At 39.9% G+C, this 20,809-nt stretch overlaps 3 protein-coding genes and 1 non-coding gene across 4 annotated transcripts; 1 reads left to right on the top strand and 3 right to left on the bottom strand.

Moving 5' to 3' along the window:
* Positions 1-2,060: 2,060 nt before the first annotated feature.
* On the bottom strand, positions 2,061-5,197 carry pgam2 (phosphoglycerate mutase 2 (muscle)). The gene is made up of 3 exons (XM_073871319.1): positions 4,676-5,197; positions 4,162-4,344; positions 2,061-2,696 (listed from the first exon to the last, which is right to left on the bottom strand). Exons 1-3 carry the CDS (start codon positions 5,088-5,090, stop codon positions 2,527-2,529), a joined length of 768 nt encoding a protein of 255 aa, XP_073727420.1. The 5' UTR covers positions 5,091-5,197; the 3' UTR covers positions 2,061-2,526.
* Positions 5,198-6,430: 1,233 nt separating this feature from the next.
* On the top strand, positions 6,431-10,109 carry nefla (neurofilament light chain a). The gene is made up of 4 exons (XM_055180709.2): positions 6,431-7,581; positions 7,670-7,794; positions 8,169-8,553; positions 8,661-10,109. Exons 1-4 carry the CDS (start codon positions 6,550-6,552, stop codon positions 9,378-9,380), a joined length of 2,262 nt encoding a protein of 753 aa, XP_055036684.2. The 5' UTR covers positions 6,431-6,549; the 3' UTR covers positions 9,381-10,109.
* Positions 10,110-10,605: 496 nt separating this feature from the next.
* On the bottom strand, positions 10,606-10,677 carry trnae-cuc (transfer RNA glutamic acid (anticodon CUC)). The gene has a single exon. It is a non-coding gene; the product is annotated as a tRNA-Glu (tRNA).
* A 2,528-nt stretch (positions 10,678-13,205) lies between these two features.
* Positions 13,206-17,664, bottom strand: nefma (neurofilament medium chain a). The gene is made up of 3 exons (XM_055180925.2): positions 16,517-17,664; positions 15,557-15,681; positions 13,206-15,393 (listed from the first exon to the last, which is right to left on the bottom strand). The coding sequence occupies exons 1-3, from the start codon at positions 17,555-17,557 to the stop codon at positions 14,040-14,042; spliced, it is 2,520 nt and encodes an 839-aa protein (XP_055036900.1). The 5' UTR covers positions 17,558-17,664; the 3' UTR covers positions 13,206-14,039.
* Between the last annotated feature and the right edge of the window lie 3,145 nt (positions 17,665-20,809).

Raw genomic sequence — 20,809 nt, 5'->3', positions numbered from 1 at the left:
CTGTGCATAAGTCATATACATACATGAGTTAACACAAGCCAGTAGATCCACTTGATATATTTACCAATATAGCTTAAAACCTTCTACCCATAAACAGGGATGGGTGATCCTCACGAAATCCAGACTTAAGGTGTCCAGCATCAGATTTTTAAAAAAGCCCTTGAAGCCAATTTTTTTGCATATATAAGATTAAGGTCTGAACTTACTATAACCATTATTTTTAAAGGATTTAAAAAAATAAAATATTTCCTATAGAATTATTTACATTTTTTCACATATTACATTAAATATATGCATTTACAAACTCGTGTTTCGGTAATGAGAACTAAAAAAGTTGTCTAGCTACTATGACAAACAAAATTTTCACCTTTTATCTGGAGAGAAAAAATAAGAACTGGTTACCGGGTAGCCATCTTGAGTGTCACAGTCAATTATGTCCTTCCAACACACTCTAAAAACAAACGGTGCTATATAGCACCGGGGGTGGTTCTTTGCTCGTGGTCATGGAAGAGCCGTTTTTGGTGCCATATAGCACCGGTGAAGCACCAGTGTAGCACCTGTGTAGAACCAAATAGGGGCCATATAGCACCACATATGGTTCTACATAGCACTATATGGTTCTACACAGGTGCTTCACTGGTGCTTCACCGGTGCTATATGGCACTAAAAACGGTTCTTCTACGATTACGAGCAAAGAACCACTTTTGGTGCTATATAGCACCGTTTGTTTTTAGAGTGCATGTTTATTTAAATGTTAGTTCATTGGGGGCTTAAACAATGATTGAAAATTGTTGCGGAGGATGAGAAAATTGGTCTTGGACACATTTATATTCCTTATTATTTTCTCTACATTTACTAGTGATCACCAAATACATGTTTTTTTTACTGTAAATGTTTAGTATAACATGCACTGAAGCTTTTTATTTTTTAGATTTTTTAATTATAAATATTTCCATGTCAAAGAACCCAAATTCAGTCATGGACACGTTGCGGTGATGAAAATTTTCCCCTTTTATGTGGAAAAAACAACAAAATTGGTTTGTATGATGCCATTTGAAATCATGTGCAAAATAATACACGAAGAGATGTTTGTAACTGTATGCTTTCATATTTTGATACTCTTACTTTGCTTTTACTTTTTTTATCAAAATGTTTCATGACACCTCATAAGTCTAATTTCGTGAGAATCACCCAGATAAGAAATGTATTTTAAAATATCGTGGAGATAATCATAGCAGTGAGTGTTTGTTTTGACATCCAAGTACATGACTCACTTTATAAATCATTTGATTTGACTAAATTTAGAGAAAGGACCTTATACTATGCTTTTCATTTGTGAGATACAATACCTTGTGTTAAACACTAGATGGCAGTATTGTATTGATTGTTTTTACTGCTTTAAACTTTTAAATGTAAACTATATATTGGAATTTTTTTACTACTTCACAATGTAGTTACTATAATTTGCCCTTTTAAAGTTTTATAGCTCACAGCATGATCGTCTATAATGATCAATAATCTGCTGTAATCTAATAATAACTAAATAATTGCAATGACTTTTGTGCAATATTTAATTATAGCCAAAATTGTATTTTAGCTATATAGATGCTTAGTATAGATTACACCATGTTGTGTGCTAAGCCTGGGATGTACAGGCTAATATTAGCCTCCCAACATAATAAGACCCTGAACAATTTTGGGGATCTCGTGACTGTCTGGTTCCTATACTTTGTCCTTCCCCAAACATCGCTCATGCACATACCGTCGTCCTTTTGTCACCAGAAAACTTGAGCTGCTTCTAATTGTGGTGCTGGCAGTTTGCCATAGCTGTAATGGGCTGTCTGTGAGCAAGCTTTTATTGAGAACTACAGCTAGATGAGATTCCACTGCACCACAGTGCGGGCCGGCTGCCAAACCGAAATCAGCAACCTCTTTGGTGTGCCCTTTAGGTCGGCTTACACAGCAGCGCACAGTTCTGCTGAAATCCGTGAATTAATGCAGAGAGGATGGGGAGGGGGTGGAGAGGATGAGGGGTGGAATAACTCAAGCAAAAATGGAGGTACACAAAATGGTGGTCACTTTTATTTGCTGTATCAGAGTGGGGCAGTCCAACACAAGGTTTACAAATCAAGAGCGGGCTGTGCTTCGTGACGTTATGTGAGAATGATTGCGGATGGTGGGCAGTGATATCCATGTCATGTAATCACTCTTATTTCTCTTTATATGAGATGTTGGGGCTTACATCAATAGATGCACCCCTGCTCTGCCATGCTTTGGGTGTGGGATGATATTAAAGGTGAAGTGTGTATTTTTTTTTATCATAAAACATCCCATCGTAATACAAGTAAAACACTGATAGGATGATTTATGTTTGTCTGACCAATGGCACAATGGTTTTGTTTAAAATCTGTTTGCAACTTCATTTGGTGACAACAGTGACACTGAGATTACACACTTCATCTTTAAGGAAAAAGGTAAAGATAAGCAGTTTGCGTGTGTTTCAGTCTCTGGGTCTTTGTAGGCTTTTCATTTTTTGACCTTGCCCTGGGCGGCCACAGCCTCCATGGCTTTGCGTACTGTTTCTTCATCTCCCAGGAACTGCATGGGTTTGGTGGGCTTCAGGTCCTTGTCCAGCTCGTAAACAATAGGAATGCCGGTGGGCAGGTTCAGCTCCATGATGGCTGCGTCTGTCATGCCTGTGAAGGCAGGTAACAGCGTATCACATTTTTGTGATGATAATCATCTTTTAAAGGGACAAAAATATTCTCATTTTCCAGCTCCCTTAGAGTTAAATATTTGATTTTTACCGTTTTGGAATCCATACGGCCAATCTCCGGGTCTGACGGTGCCACTCCCAGCATAGCTCAGCACAATCCACCGAATCCGACCAGACCACCAGCATCGCGCTAAAAGACAACCAAAGAGTTTGGATATTTTTCCTCTCCAAATCCCGACTCCTCTGTAGTTACATCGTGCACCAAGACCGACAGAAAACCAAAAGTTGTGATTTTCTAGGCAGATATGGCTAGGAACTATTCTCTCATTCTGGCGCAATAATCAGTGACCCCGCTGCCGCAACATGGCTGCAGGAGGCACAACGATGACACGCAGCAGCCGAAAATAGTCCCCTTAGTATCTTTCAATAGCATGGGACTATTTTCGGCTGCTGCGTAACATTATTGCGCCTCCTGCAGCCATGCCACGGCAGCAAAGCCCCTGACCATCACGCCAGAATGAGAGCATAGTCATATCTGCCTGGAAAATAGCAACTCTCAATTTTCCGTCGGTACAATGTAACTACAGAAGAGTCAAATTTCAAATAGGAAAAATATCGAAACTCCTTGGTTATTTTTGAGCGCGATGCCAATTGTCCAATCAGATTCAATGGAACGCGCCAAGCCATGCCAAAATTGGCAGCGCCATACCCGGAGATCAGCTGAATGGATTAAGGAGCTGGAAAATGAGAATTTAAAAAAAAAGTGGAATGTGCCTTTAATATGAATTTACACCTGCTTATAAAGGATCATTTTTATACATTTTAGGTGAATGTAATGATACTACAGTTGTGTTTTACTACCTTGGAGTGCCATGTGTTACTGTAGCTCAATTGGTAGAGAATTATTTTCCTGGAGACACGCATAGTGGAAAAATGTATACCTTGAATGCACTACTGTAAGCTGCATTGGATGACAGCATTTTCCAAATGCATTAACCATGTTACATAAATTTCAGTACATGGTATATATCAGTTACTGTAACATTGTACTACAGTACATTTACATAAGAGAGGAAAGGCTAAAGTAGCTTTGACCTTTCCTTGACCCCTGTGACCTTTACTACTTACAGTTCACCTCTTTCCAGTAAGAACGCAGGACCTTTCTGCTAAAAGGTTGTGCCTGTAACAAGAACCTAACCCATGCCTATGTATGAATGAGGGCTATATATAGGCTCCGTTTCATCTGGGACCATTGAAGCCTGGTGGTCAGACACGTCCTGTGCGTCTGAATGTTGCATGTCCTTTCAAATAACATCTAACTTCTAAAAACATTTTATTCTTATATTTTATAGGATTAGTGAGTAATTACTTTATAACATATTGAAAAAACACAATGCATATTTTTTTACGTAAGGGGTCCGGTTTCATGAAGAGGGGATACTCACCCTCTAAGTGCTTGACAATGCCACGCAGACTGTTGCCATGGGCGGCAATTATGACATTTTTGCCGGCCTTGATCTCAGGTGCAATGACATCATTCCAGAAAGGCAGAGCACGGGCGATGGTGTCCTTCAAACTCTCACAAGTGGGAAGTTCACCCTCTTTTAAACCCTTGTAACGTCTTGACTGGTATAAAGAGAGAAAGAGAAGACCATTGCAAACTACCATAGGTCTTAAGTAGCATGATTTATCTTACTGACATTTATTACAAATCATGTCAAAATTGTTTCAATGTTAAAATATTGTCTTTATTTCAGCTTCATATGCATTTATAGTTTGTTTAAAGCCATGGCAACTGTAAACATTGTGATGCATATCCAATGTCATCAATAAATATGGGTTTTTGGGAATCCTGTTGGAAACTTTTAGGTTTAAAGTATTACCTTAAAAATTTAAAAATGCCCTACAATGATTTCATCAAGTTGACAAACAACAGATGAAACCTAGTCCCTCTTGACTCACTGATAATCTTGTGGTAAGCATGATCTTTATCCATAGGAGGAGGAGGAATATCAAAAGACCTGCGCCAGATCTTCACTTGCTCCTCTCCGTGCTTGGCTGCTGTCTCTGCCTTATTCAGACCAGTCAGACCCCCATAATGGCGTTCATTCAGACGCCAAGAACGCACTACGGGCAACCACATCTGGTCTGTGCCCTCCATGATGAGCCACAGTGTCTTGATAGCACGCTTCAAAACGGAGGTGTAGCACACATCAAACTTCATTCCGGCATCTTTAATGGCCTGCGCGCCGCGCTTTGCTTCCTCCAAACCCTTCTCGCTGAGGTCGGCATCGAACCAGCCACAGAAACGGTTCTCCTGGTTCCACGAGCTCTCACCATGGCGTACAATAACTAGACGATGAACGGCAGTCATGATGAGATCGGGCTTTACTACAATATATCCAAACTAAACCCACAAAACACAGCCCACCTTGATATTGTGCACACACTCTGTGACAGACAGTGAGCCCTGCTTGCCAAAGCTCTGCCCTTTTTATAGCATTCTGGAATGTGGCCCGTCATGAATGTCATATCGCTCCTGCTTTGGACCAATCATGACGTTTCACCATAGGATTGACACATGAGTTTACCTATGAACTCTTAGGTGTTAAGAGGCAGAGCGCTGTTGGAAGGGCAGAGGTCATGAGCAAATTCAAAATAGCAACATGACTTTTAAACTGAGAGGTGTGGAATAAAAGTGCAAAGATCAGTGTTAGCCTATGAGGAGCTTAGAGAAGAAACCATCAAGTTGTAGCTCATAAAGACGCTCAATAATGCACAAAATAGGGGTTACTTAAAATTGGGCCCCAGCAATCGATATTGCCTGATCGCAAAAGTGACGAAAGATAATGTAGTCTTGTTTTAGATACTTTATTTATGAAATGCCATTGCATCCAATGTACTCTGTGTTTGCATGTGTAGCATTGTTCCTCTATGTATTGTATATCTATAGCTTAGAGCATTGCAGTAAGAGTGCAAAAGGATGTGGGTTCAGATTTCCAGGGAACGCAGAAACTGATAAATCATGTAAACCTTGAATGCAAATAATAATAATCTGAGAAATGCATACATTTCAATGTTTAGTGGTGGTTTTGTTGTCCACTTAGTCCAGCTGTTGTTGTAGCTGCACTTTGGCATGACAGCTGAAATTCTGCATGGAGATCAATTCAATATTTTTATGCATTTTTAAGGTAGACGAGTGGACTCCCGTATTGAGGTTTCTGGGTGTACTACCTCTTTTAACCAGTAGAGGCAGTGTTGTGTTCTTTTCTGCAGGTAAAGCACTGAAAATAGAGTTGTAACATTGTCCCTTTCTTTTGCACCGCACTCCCCCCCACACCCCCTGCTTACCATGCACCAGCTCTCAGTTCTGTATCTGCATTGGCAACTACATGTGGTATTTATATATATACTTGTAATCTCTGAAGAATTTTTATCTATTATTACATTAAATGTTACATTGATGCTGTGCATGCCAATGATTCATTTTCTTCATCCTTATATTTATGCAAATAATGACCTTGATAGCAGTTGCAGTACGTTAAAACATGATATATAGTAGTGTTAGCATTTTATAATATAGTATTTTCTGAGGAAAAGTGTCATTTATTGCATCTTTACATTTACTTCGCACATAGCCCCCCCTTCTCTCTCTCTCTCTCTTTCTCTCTCTCTCTCTCTCTGCTTCTAATACTGCATTGTCAGAGTTTAGAAAATCACTTGCGTCAGAGCTTCTTTCTGGCTATATAAGCTGAAGCGATTGCAGCAGAAGCACCAGATCAGTGTTTAGGAGGCTGATCAAGCTGACCGCGGTTCAGCTTGTACTTGGAGCCATGAGCGCCGTCGGGTTTGACCCCTACTTCTCCTCCTCCTACAAACGATGGTATGTGGAGAGCAGCCCTCGGGTACCCCAGCGTGGTCGATCCCGCACCACCTTCTCTGCCCACACCCCCTCTCTCTCTTCAACCCGACTCCACTATGCCTCACCCGGCCGGACCTCCTATCTGCTGAGCAGCCCCGGACGATCCACGGACCTGGACCTCGGCCATGCTGTTCAGGTAAGCGCAGAATTCCGGGCAGTCCGAACACAGGAAAAGGCCCAGCTGCAGGACCTCAATGACCGCTTCGCCGGTTACATCGAGCGAGTCCATGAACTGGAGCAGCAAAACCGTGCCCTGGAAGCTGAGCTGCTCATGTTGAGGCAGAGACAGCCTTCCCGTTCTAGGGCCCTGTATGATCAGGAAGTCCGAAATCTGAGAGCTGCCGTGGAGGATGCCCGTATGGAAACACAGGCCGCTCTGAGCCAGAGGGAGAGGATGGAAGATGCTCTCCGCAGCCTGCAGGCCGCCTATGAGGAAGAGGTGGAAGCAAGAGAGGACACTGAAAACAAGCTGATGGAAGCCCGGAAGGAGGCGGATGATAGCGCTTTGGCCCAGGTGGAGCTGGAGAAAAAAGTAGACTTGTTGCTCAGTGAGCTGACTTTCATAAAGAAGGTCCATGAGGGGGAGATCTCAGAGCTACAGGCCCAAATTCAGTATGGAGCACAGATTGCGGTTGAAGCTGAAGCCATCAAACCCGATCTGTCAAGTGCCCTACGGGACATCAGAGCTCAATATGAGAAGCTGGCAGCCAAGAACATCCAATCAGCCGAAGAATGGTTCCGGGGAAAGATGGGCCATTTGACAGAGACTGTAGCCCATCGCACCGATGCGATGAGGAACTCAAAGGATGAAGCAGGAGAGTATCGCCGTCAGCTGCAAGCATGTGTCCTTGAGATTGATGCCTGCAAGGGCCTGAATGAGTCTCTTGAAAAGCAACTCAGAGACGTGGAAGACAAGCAGAGCACAGAGATTGCTGCCATGCAGGTAAGTACTAGATAACAAATACTGAGTTGGTAATAAATTAAAAAGTGTTTAATCTAAGTAGAAATCTAACACCCGTCCTTCTTTGCAGGATACCATTAGTGATCTTGAGGATGAACTTAGAGCAACTAAGGGTGAGATGGCAAGATATCTTAAAGAGTACCAGGATCTTCTAAATGTCAAGATGGCCCTTGATATTGAGATAGCTGCTTACAGGTATGTTTACACACACACACACACACACACACACACACACACACACACACATTCTGGTTTCCATGTTTTGTGGGGACATTCCATAGGCGTAATGCATTTTATACTGTACAAACTGTATATTCTATTCCCCTAACCTACCCCATTCCCTAACCCCAACCATCACTGAAACCTTTCTGATACCTCATGTTTTCAAGATACATCATTCTGTTTGATTTATAAGCTTGTTTCCTCATGGGGACATCAAAATGTCCCCACAAGGTCACAAAAACACTGGTATTCCACCAGGTACACACACACACACACACACACACACACACACACACGTATTACTCTCAATGCTTCTGATTTGTCCGTATTATTTTTACCTGTTGCAGGAAGTTACTTGAGGGGGAGGAGTCTCGCTTTAATGTGGGCATGGCAGGTTTGGTTGGCTCATACACCAGTGGTCCCGTCTACTCCCGGCCCATGCTCTCACTGTCCAGCATGAGCTCTGGTGCCCCCTATCTGCTTGGATCTCGTCTGGTCAGCATGTCTTTCTCAGCCGATGAGGCCGTTACATCCAGTCAAGCAAAACAAGCTGAAGCCAGCCCAACACAGGAAGAAGAAGAGGAGAAAGAGGAAGAAGTGAAGGAAGAGGAAGAAGAGAAGGAAGAGGAAGAAGAGAAGGAAGAGGAAGAAGTGAAGGAAGAAGAGAAAAAAGAAGAGGAGGAAGAGGAAAAAGACGAGGAAGAAGCTACAAAAGAAGAAGAGGAAGGTGAGGTTTAGGTGTCTCATGACATTATATTGATTAACTTGAATGATTGAATTAAAACTTGTACTTTAAAAACAATGTACCACACTAAGGTCATGTTTAAACTGCAGGTGAGCAAGAAGAAGAAAAAGAAGATGGTGCAGAGCAAGAAGTAAAAGAAGAAGAGGAGGTTGAAGAAAAGGAGGAAGTTAAAGGAGAAGAGGAGGTTGAAGAAAAGGAGGAAAGTAAAGTAGAAGATGAGGTTGAAGAAAAGGAGGAAGTTAAAGGAGAAGATGATGAGAAAGTCGAAGATAAAGAGGGAGAAGGGAAAGATGAAGAGAAAGCAGAGGAAAAAGAAGGAGAAGGGGAAGATGTAGAGAAAGAAGATGAAAAAGAGGGAGAAGGGGAACAGAAAGAAGGAGAAAAGGAGGAGGAAGGGGAGAAAGCTGATGAGAAAGGGGCTGACAAAGAGGATATTAAGACTGAGACAGGAAAAAGTGAGGGAAAAGCTGACACAAGTGCTGAAAAGGACAAAAAGGACACTGAGACAGCTAAAGGAAAGGGAGATGAAGCAGAGAAAGACAAAAGTAAGCCAAAGACTGAAAAAGCCAAAGATGAGGTAAAACCCGAACCGGCCAAAGAGAAAGCTGAGGAAAAAACTAAAGCTGTGCCTGAACCAGAGTCAGTCAAAGATAAAGTCAAAGAGGAGGCAGAGAAACCCAAACCAAAGGATAAGGTTGAGCCAGAAAAAGCCAAGGGGAAAGATGAAGGCAAGAAGGCCAAGAGTGAGAAAAAGGAAAGTGTAAAGCAGGAAAAGGGAAAAGAGGAAACTGAGAAACCAAAAGGAAAGAAATAAGGAATTAAACCTACTGTATAACAGCACAAATACCAGTAGCCTGACCTGCTTCTCTAGTCTTACCTGAGTCTGTTACTTATCAATGCTTTGATAAATGGTGCTCAGTGCAAATAGCAATACAATGTTTGAAATGTATCAGCTTTAAAATGAGATAATGTTTGTTTCATGTTTCTGAGATGCTTTACATGTCAATGAATGCTTGTGAAGTCGATATATTTTTGAATGAAGCAACTTTCTTGTGATAGATTTCCAAACATGAAATCATGCTTCCAGTGCAATAAAAACAAACGTCTTGATGATCAAAGCACTTTGTTATTTCGATGACATTATGCTTCTTAGTGTAATAGTTAGTTATCTAATATCTACTGATATTTACAATATGCTTTAGACATACAAACCAAGTCAAATAATTCATGGATAAACAGTAAATCTGATCATCTAACATCTAATGTCAAGAATTTGTATTTTAAAATTAGCATAACTTTACTGAAGATGATTATTCCTGTAAAACTGTGCCTGGTAACATAAACTTCTTAGACTCTTAAAAGTTAGTCATCTACTTTTGACTGATCATACCTGTTTAACCCTTCAGACCCTGTGAACATTGGAATGGACATCACATGTTTTGTGATTCAAACCAATAAAAATGCTGATCAACCAAATCAAAATAAGGCACACTGATTAAACACCTGAAAAATAATGTTTGAAGGTTGTTAAAGTATGTTATGCTGGTTTAATTTAAATTCAAATTTTGAGACTGATTAGCTCTAACTAATTGCTAGTTGGACACTTCTTAAGACACAGTCTTAACTTCACGGCTATATTTATGCAACTGGCCTCAGTTATTTAAACCGGTAATTTTTGGATAAATTAATGGATTACCGTAGATTCTTAGAGAACGTGCAAAGTTGTTAAATGTTAAATATTTGGTGTGTTTTGAGTTTAAAGTGTTGTTTGTTTGAAATTTATTTGTGTTTGTAAAAATATATTTAAAGAAGTGGTGGTAGGGTTGGGGCCGCTGAATGCGACATTGCATCGCAGTGAGTAGTGAACACACCCACGTACACCCAGCAGTAGGCGGCTGTCAGTATCACTCCAGCGCCTGTTTAGGAATTGGGGATAAAGGAGTCTTGCTCAAGGGCACCTCAATCGCAACCTGCCGGCCGTGGGATCTTCGGGACACAAGATCTATAATAATAATTATACAACCGCCCTAAAAAGTATGTTCCCTGACCGGGAATCGAACCCGGGCCGCGGCGGTGAGAGCGCCGAATCCTAACCACTAGACCACCAGGGAGCTGTCGTGAGCTCTTAGAATGAAAATAGAAGTAGGCATTTAGCCATACTGACGTGTTTGTTGGGCAGTGAAACGTATAATATTTCTGCTTAACAGTTTTGGGTAAAATCTTGTATTGATTTTGTTTTGTGTGGAATAAGTTAGAAAAATAACTGCAATATATAACTGTTTATGAATATAGAAACCAAAGAAATAGACAACACGGTAATTGTTTATTAGCTACATACATCATTATTTACATCAGAGCAGTTCTGGGAACTTTTTTTTTAATTAAGTGTTGGGGTGGTAATAACATTGCAAAAATTGTATAAATTGCATTCATCTCAATTCCGTGTTTTTGTCATTTGAGTTTTTTGTACATTTTTTTCATTCATTTTTGTTTTGAATTTCATTTTCACCATAGTGTGCTATTAAAGTTTTAAATTACATATTTGATGTTGCATTCTCACTTCTTGAAGACACATGTTTGTACACAATGATGACGTAGCAACGTTTGCACGCGCATTTTGGCAGGAAGTATGTCGAGAAACAGCAGCGTGTCAAACAACGCAAGCGGATGCAACACAAATACAGAAAGTTATTTTAAAAAGTTGACTTTATCAAATGGTATCGGGCTACCAGATCCGTATACTATAGTGGAGTGGATAGAAGACGTTAACAGATGGCCAAATGTATAATATAAATATATAATAAAAATATACAAATATTAGTGCAACCGTAAACGCAACAACCAGACATTTTGATGCCGGGAAACCGTTTTGATAAACTTTTTTGAGTTACTAATACGTTAGAACTGGAACACCACTTAAGTTGCCAAAATGCGCACGCAACTATTTCGATCATGTTGGGCTGTTAACGGGTCTGTTCTGCTTTGCATCCGGAGATTCTGCATCTACAAACATTTTACAGATTATCCAGCATTTTAGGCAAATGTATTGCACCATATTCCTTATTCTCTAATCTGGGTGTGGCTTTCTTTTAACTAATGTTATTTGGTAGCACTTTACAATTGGGTCTTATTTGTTGACCTAGTTAATGCACAATGAACATGAACAATAATTAACATTAACAAAGATTAATAAATGCTGATAACTATATTCCTTATTGTTGGTTCATGTTAGTTATTGTAAAATGTTACAAATCATTTTATTCAAAAACTTTTCAGCATATGCCATAAGTAAATAAAAGCTGTGTTTCGAAAGGGTCAAAATTATTGTACATTTCTGAAATAGCCTCCTGCTAAATTTTCTAACTGCTAAAAGTCTAGACTCTCAAAACATATCTGCAGGAAAAAGTATTACAGTCAATGGGCCAGGTCACAGTACTGTGTAGTAGATCACAGTACTGCTGTGTGCTAATTTCTGTGATTTAAAATAGTATCAAGTAACCAGACCCTGTGATGAGTTTGTGAATAATAAAAGTAACTGTGTATAGACAGAAAAATGAATCACATAACGTCCTTTATAATTACATATGTTTAATGGAAAATTGTTAATTAAAATGATTGATTGATTGAGCAGTGCATTATGAATGTCACTTTTACCGTATATTTCATTAATCTGTGATGGTGCATTTTCAGTCTGCACTGCAGCAACATATTCTCATAAAAGTCTTACACCAATTTTCCAGATATGTAATTTAATAGCCATCTTCAGAAATTTACAAGTCACCAGAATTACATTCAATAAAACTTAATAGAATATCTTAATACTATTTTAGATTTATTACTTTTTGATGAATATTTGCAAGTTGTTATCTGCAACTTAACTATAGGAAAACCTATTATGCACAAGTTGTTTCATGAGCCATGATCATTACTGTTACATTTTAATAACCTGGTCGGTCCAGAAGTTGAAGCAGGTGTCCTGTGAGGTCTTGTGACACTTCCTCTATTTGCTTAAAGTGTATGCAGCAGCAAGACTCACATATTCACTTAAGAAATCACATATTCTTACATGAATGTTTGGATGAAGCATAATGAGGCTTGTAGATGGTTTATATATTCAAAATTTTGGCATTGCTGGCATTTTGTAATATCATTTAAAGACCCACATTTATATTACAGTGCATATTATACCACCAATGCAGACTCTTTCCTTTTCTGCAAGTTTTTGATGTTTTACCATTTAAAACAGTGAGGAATTTCAAAACAAATTAGCCATATTTATATACCCATATTTAAGAGGCACGTTCAACTTCTCTCAGAAGTCAGAAAGTAACATTCAACCATTAAAATTTATTTTTCTATTGAGGAATTCAAGTAAATAGCTGTATTTGGGCATTTAAATAAAAAAAATAATGCTTTACATTCTTGTAAAACAGTAAAATGATGCATAACAACAGCTATATTTTACCATTAGAAATGTGACTAAAGAGCTTAGACATAAAAAACCCACTGTTAGTTTAGGCAGCTGTGGCACAACCCTTACATTTGGGTGGTGGTCTAAAAAATGTGTACACAACTTTTGAATACTGTGTAAATCATACTTGTGTTTTACATGAGAGAAATGATGACACAACGTGTATAGTTTATTTTAGTATGATGTTTATTGAGCAAATGCTGCTGAGAAATTCATTCAGATGAATAAAGACATGGGCCTGCAAACATTAGCACCTCATTAACGGTAAGTAGTTCAAGTCAATCCTATGCATACAAGAATGTATGTGCGCATTGACCGGTTTGTTTTCAAATGCACTCAATAGGTAAACATAACTGACAACGGTAAAAAGCATGTTTAAGGCTAGGACTTTCTTAGTTGCTTTAGAGTGTATATGACTATGGTCTATTCTCACCACCGTCTCCTCCGTTCATAAATAAGTTTCATTTTTGGCTCAGTTGATCTCCTCGCTCTAAGTATTCGTAAGGCTATTTTGTTGGAACACGTTTTCCACAGTTTATTCTACAGCCCCGCGTCCAATGTTGCTCTAACTCAAAGCAAAAGTCATTTCCCATCATACTGTGAGTATTTTTATATTACTGTCATACATACCAGTGGTAATTTTCTATCTCAAAGAATGAGGAGCGTGCTCCCCCCTGAGCTGGCATGCAGATGCCACATTCAAGTGACCGCCCCCCACCCCAGGTATTGCAGTTTGAAAGAAAGTGAAAGGAATCCTGACGTCCCTGACCGGATATGCAGCAGAACCCATTTAAAGCTGTCACTCAACATGCATTTTAAATTTTAGCTTGCCGCGTCATATGGCGTCTCTCTAAGCTTGCTTTTTTGTTTTGTTTAGTCTTTCAGTGTGGTTAATGTAATTAAGTATATCTGTTGAGCTTTATGATTTATTACGTGAGTTTTGTGTCGATTGCTTGATATGCACGCCGGTTCCTCTTCTGTCGGTTATAGCTATGTTTGGGTTTAATCTGCTTCGGTGGCCTTCACTACCTGTTTCTCAGCGGTTTTGGTGATCGTCTTCTCCTTGACCTCTTTGACCTCCTTCTCCTCCGCCTGCTCAGTTACGGTAACAGTTTTTGTAACTTGTTTGACTCCGCCCTCTCCAGTGGTAATGGTCTCCACTGTTTTGGTGATGACCACCCTCTGGCTTGTTTCATCTTTGGTAGGACTCTCATCTACTCCATTGGAGATCACGTCCTTCTTTTCCTCCTTCTTGTCATTTTTTCCCGTGTCTCCGTTCACAGTAGCCTCTTTCTTTTCTTCAGCCTCTTTCTCCGGTTCACTCTTTTTACTGGGTTTGTCATCCGCTGGCTTTGGGGAATCATCTTTAGGTGACTCTGGCTTTGGGGCATCTTTCTTTGTCTCTTCTGTCTTGGGTGTCTCTTTCATAGGACTTTTTGGAGAATCAATTTTGGGGGTTTCCTTCTTTGGGGCTTCTGGCTTTGGTGCCTCCTTCTCTTTTGGGCTTTTAGCCTTCGGGCTCTCCGTTTTTGGTGATGTAGCCACTGGAGATTCAGCCTTTGGAGATGGCGTCTCAGCCTTGGTCGAAGCTGCATCTTCTTTTTCAGGTTTGGGTTCCTCCTTATCATCTTTTCCCTTTATTTCTTCCTTTGCTTCTGTTTCTGCTACTTTAGGCTCCTCCTTGTCATCTTCTTCTTTTTCATCTGCAGATCCTTTATCGCTACCTGCATCTGCCTCTTCTTTCTCATCACCTTCCTCCTCTGCCTCCTCCTCTCCTCCACTGCTCGCTTTCTCCTCCGCTTTTTCTTTATCAGGAGAGGCTTTTGTTTCAGGTGCCTTAGAGCTCTGGACCGTCTCCTCGACTTCCTGCTCTTCTTCCTCTGCTGCTTCCTCTGCTTCTTCCTCTTTCTTTTCCTCTTCCTCCTCTCCTTCATCCTTTCCAGCCTCCTCTTCCTCACCACCTTCCTCCTCCTGCTCTCCCTCCTCTTCAGCCTCAGCAGGGGCACTGGACGCCACCTTGGCTTGGGTAGATGCAATCACCTCATCTCCTTCCTCCTCACCTTCTTCTTCTTTCTCTCCTTCTTCTTCACCACCTTCTTCAGCCTCATCCTCAGCTTCTCCCTCATCCTCTCCCTCATCTTCTGCTTTGGCAGCTGACAACTCTTCTGCCATCTCAGCCAAGACCTCATCCATTTCTGACTTCTCATCTTCGACCCTAGTTTCCTCAATGATCTCCTCTACAAACTTGTGTTGAACTTTAAGCTTGGGGGGTTCACTTTTGACCTTGGGGCCTTTGGTGACAGTCTGGCGATATGGGAAAGTGCTAAAGTGGCTCTCTTCACCTTCAAGAAGTTTTCTATATAAACACAAAAAGGCATCAAAGTATATGTATAAATGTGATTTAGACAATAATTAGAGAAAAACTGCAAATGCATATAATTCATTTTTTATTTTCCAGCAATTATAATGTTTAGAGGAACTTCTTTTTATGGAGTCAATACGATATACTGTGATCTTACCTATATGCAGCAATTTCTATATCGAGTGCCATTTTGACATTCAGGAGGTCCTGATATTCACGGAGATGACGAGCCATCTCCCACTTCGTGCTCTTGAGTTCATTCTCCAACTGGTGGATGGTTTCCTAGTTAGACAAACAAAATATTGGGAAAATTGAGTAAAATCCCTATTTAGAAAAGAAACATTTTGCTGATGAGAGGAAAAATTAAAATGATATAAAGAATTATGATTCTCTAGTCAATAATGTAAAAATGCAGATGAAATAAAATGATTCCTCTTTAGGATGCATACATACCTTAATACATATCTATTCTTTGTGGTGCAGTAATATTATCTTATTATGACCAAAAATGTAAATACATGATTCTTTATATTATTTAAAAACTTCAAGGGCATCCACTAATCAGTATGAGGTGATGGCAGGAAACAGCCAATAAGTAAAGCCTGCCTCTGCTCTGACTCAGCAAAACAGCAGGGAGAGACGCATTCTGAATGTCTGCCTCTCTTTAACCCTTTCCAACCTCATGCAGAGGAATGCCGATGATGTAATTATAGATCCTATATGCTAAATACAAATATAATATATAATATTATGCTATAATATACTGTAATGTAACATAATATAACCAGTCTAGCTTTGCTGCACTTTGCAATAACGCACTTAAAACATAGCATTGAACAAGAACATAATCTAAACTGCAATATTTTAAAGTGGTGCAACAAATTTTGCAAATCCAATTTATGATACAGTTACAGGCATGTTTACAAATGCATAAATTACATCATTAGACAAGCAAAGTGTTAACTACAATAGAGTTTAAATGTGATGATAATTTTTTTTAATGTAGTAGTTTATATGAAAAACACATCTAACGCATTCGAAGAAGCACTTTTAAAAGAAAATCATTTGTAAAAATACCAAAAATTCTTACTTAATAATATGCATAGTCATGATGTACCTGGAGACTTGCAAGGTCACTGTTGTGTCGGTCCTCTATGTCGTTCAGTTGCCTCTCCAGCGATTCTTTGGTACCTCGGACGGACTCGAGCTCAATGGTTTTGGACTGCAACTGGCGCCGGTAGTCCGCGATCTCATCCCGTGCCGATTTAATGGCGCCTTTATTCTGCTCGGCAGTCTCCGTGAGTTTCGAATAGCGGCACATGAACCAGTCTTCAACCTGCTGGAGGTTTTGCGTGGAGTGACCCTCCAGCTGCGTGCGGATCTCGCGGAGCGCTTCGGTGATCTCCGCCTTTTGGTAGTCCCTCTTCTCGACGGTGATCTGCGACGCTTGCACCTGCGCCAGCAGATCGTTGACCTCCTCCTGGTGGTTGTTGCGGATGAAGGCGATCTCATCCTGCAGGGACTGAACTTTCTTTTCCAACTCGGATTTAACTAGCGCGGAGTCTCCCATGTCTTTCTTCAGCGCGCGGACGATGGCTTCCGTCTCCTCCCTGATGCGCGCCTCCTCGTCGAAGCGATCCCGAAGGCGCTGGATGTCTTCTTCAATGTGATCCGTGTCCAGTTGGATCTGCGCCTTGTCATGATGGACCTGCTCCAGCATGGAGCGCAACTCCTGCAGCTCCTGGTCGTAAAGATCGCCCAGCTGGGACTGCGACACCTGTTTCTGCCGCAGTGCTTGGATCTCCGCCTCAATCTGCTTGTTCTGCTGCTCCAAATAGTGAACCTTGTCGATGTACCCGGCGAACCGGTCGTTGAGTCCCTGCAGCTGCTCTTTCTCGTTGGATCGCTTGTAGTCTCCGTTGAGGATGGAGGTCTGGCTGTAATCGAGGCTGTCGGCTGAACTCAGGACTGTGGAGCCGTAAGCTCGCGCCACGGGAGCGTTGAAGCTCCTCTTGTATGAGGTCGAGCTCGGGCTCGCCCTGGACCAGGTCTGGGAGCGAAAGCCGCTCGAGGGGCTGCCGCTGCTACGGCTATAGGTGGTCCTGGTCTCCATCACCCTCCGGTAGGGACTCCCTATAGTGTCTATCGAGTAACTCATCCGGACGGGTCGTGTGAACGGGCAGATGGAAAGAAAGTGCGTGAAGTAAAGAAGAGTTGTGGATAGGTGTAGGGTGTGCGGCTCTCTCAGCGCAGGACAGTCGGGCTACCCGACTTTATATAGTCGAGGCGCTGTTGCGAAAAGGCTCGGGTTTATTTTGACTGGACCATTGATCCGGCGTTGTGGGAGGGTCCTGATCGCTATTATCTGTATCAGTGGCTTCCTGGTTAAACGTGACGAGGGAAATCTTACGAAGGAAATAGAGGGTGACGAGGGACACGTTAAGAAAACAATCCTTAAGACGTTTAAATGATTAAAAAATGTCAAGTAAATTATTTAAAATTCCTGTCATGTGCTCACTATTATTATGAGGAGAATATGACATCATTGGTAATGTGGACAGTGTTTCAACTATCAGCACCAAGGACAGCGGCTCTTATCAGACACTGAAGGGCGTGTAGCTCGAGTGTAGTGTGCTAACCTAAGTATGAAATGTAATTTCTTTTAAACAATCTGCATTGTGTAAATGGGTATCGATTGTAAATTGAAAAACAAAGAAGAAACCCCCCAGACATGTCCTGCAATGTATAGCAACACTAAAAAAAAAATCACGAGTTATTTTTAACACAGTGTTATAGGTCAAAAAGAGATGAAATATTGGGTTAAATTAACCCAGAACATTTTTATATTTGACCAAACAATAGGTTAAAAACAACCAGCATTTTAAACTGTACCTTCAAAAGTTTTCACTTGACTGAAATTATTGCACTTTTTTGTTTCCTTAAAGTTTTAAGTTTAATCAGATTTGCTGTGCAAGTCATTTTTTAACTTACTGTTTTTAATTTAACTACACCTTGCTTTATCAGATTAGGTTAAGCAATTTCAACTTGTTTTTATTGCTACATCTTATAAAACAGGCTGAAATTGCTTAAGCTGATCTGATAGATTAGGGTGTGGTCCTGGTTGAAAATAGTAAGTTGAAATGACTTGCACAGCCAATTTAATTAAACTTAAAAAAAAATGTAAGCTTTAGAGTAGAAAAACTTTTGATCGAAAGGTGCATATGCTTTAATGTTTTTAAACCGATTTGGTAGACAAAATAATAATTCTGCAAACATTATTCCATTTATTACAAAAAATTAGTATTCAAAAATTGTTTATGAAATGGACTTAAACAAGGACGTTTCAATACTGTTTATATGTCCATCTTAGGATGAAACTAACAAAAAGCTGGCTGATAAAATGCAAATTTCTAAAACGTAATAAATTGTTTGTTATCACAACAAAATTCCCATGCCTTTTTCATGAAATAGTTTTGATGAGTATACTTTAATTCTAAAATAATATTAATAAAAAATAAGTAAGTTACCTTAAACATTTGGTAATGTATATTTTAATTTGAAATATAATTTCTCAAAATATTGCAGCTTTCGAATGATATGGAATTAATGATATATAAAATTTTACTGGATTCGAACCAAGGGTGTGTGTGCTGGTTGATGCTTTTCTTAAATTTAATTTTTTAAGCAGCCAGAACCATGCTTTTGCAAAACAGATTAAGTATTCATGTTGTGAATGGCATTGGGTGCTATAAACAGAAACGACCCTGCATTTTAACCTTGTTTCCCTTACAAGTTTTGATCATTTACATAATGTAACAAACAGGCATGGTGCCTTAATGTATTTACTGTAAATCTTTTATTACTGTAACCTACATTAAACAGTTAGCATAATGTTCTGCTAATTTCTTATTATTTCCTATCATGTCACAAGAAATTTATCAAATTGATTCTTTAATTTACATCTAAAAACGATTTGTTCTCTAAGAGGAATTAGAGATTTCCATTGAATTATAGTTCTCGTTCCATTAGCTTTTGTCATTGAATTTGCCATGTCTGACCGCTGGAGTGTGCATCCACTTTTAGCTTCCATGTGCACTCATGCAGTGCAGCAGAAGTAGTGCTCCTGAACTCAGTGACCTGTCTTCCTCCCCTAGATACTGTCTGTCTGAAGATCAGCTCATATAATTGTGCAAATCATCCCCGAGGAACAAGGCATTTGTCGCTTAAGGTGATTATGTGGGCACGCAGATAAGTGCGGTTAAAATTCAATGCAGTCCTGCAATAATGCTGCAGAGTACGCCCTTACAGTAGCAGCCTACAGTGATCCATTATTGGTGATCCAGCTATTATGAGTATACTAAGGGCATATGGGTCCAATCTCATACGGAGGGATGGAAGCCTTTGGTTTATTAATAAACTATTATTGGGGGTATATGCATTAGTGGATGCAGGTTTATGACAGGAGCAGAAATGTAAATGTATGAAATCAAATGTGATTAAGAAATCATATAGAGGTGAAGTCTTACTGTCGCTCAACTGGTAGAGAACTGCACTACCAGTGCAAGTGAAACATTTAAAAGGCACACATTTGATAAAAACCATTGCATTGTAAGTACCGCACTGTAAAGTTATATGCAAATGCATTTAAATGAGCTTGAGCATGCCGATAGGGATTTTATTGACAAGGTCAGTTATTAGCTAAAGGATACAAAGGAACAGTAAATGAAAACTTTTCCAATTATACCTTCAGGAAATTTGGGTTGAACGATAAGCTCTTTGGTTTGAACACAGGGCAGCGGTGCATGAAATAGAGTTGATGCTGATTTAAATCTCTAGAGGTTAATGCTGTTCAATCAACCCTGAAGATGTCTGTTTTCTCAGTTGCTTCTTCCTCCAATAAATCCTAATGACTCAGCATTAACCATCAGACAATAAGAATAGCAGAAATTTATCTGAGAGCACACAGAAACACATCGATCCGTGTAGTTCTTTAGCTTATGACTTATTCAAGGCCCCGACTGACATTAGGAAAAACATTTTTCACTTTGTGTTTTGCCTACCAGCCCTGATTTATTCATGAGAAAGAACTAGTTAGAGAAAGGGTTATAGGTATAGTTCACTTTAAAATGTAAAATTCTGTCATCATTTACTCATCCTCATGTTGTTCTAAACTTGTATGAATTTCTTTTTTCTGATGAAAAAAAAGATATTTTGAGAAATGATGATAAACACACAGCAGAAAGTGACCATTGACTTCCATAGTAGGAAAAAATATTTTGCAAGTATTGTGATAAATGATAAAGAAAATATTTTGATAAATGATGGTAAGCACACAGTTGACGGTCCCCAATAAATTCCATCTTATATTATATATTTTTATTCCTACTATGGAAGTCAATGGTCACTATCT

This window comes from Misgurnus anguillicaudatus, chromosome 9 (assembly GCF_027580225.2).
Source record: "Misgurnus anguillicaudatus chromosome 9, ASM2758022v2, whole genome shotgun sequence".
Lineage (NCBI taxonomy): Eukaryota > Metazoa > Chordata > Actinopteri > Cypriniformes > Cobitidae > Misgurnus > Misgurnus anguillicaudatus.
This window is presented reverse-complemented; position numbering and strand designations above follow the sequence as displayed.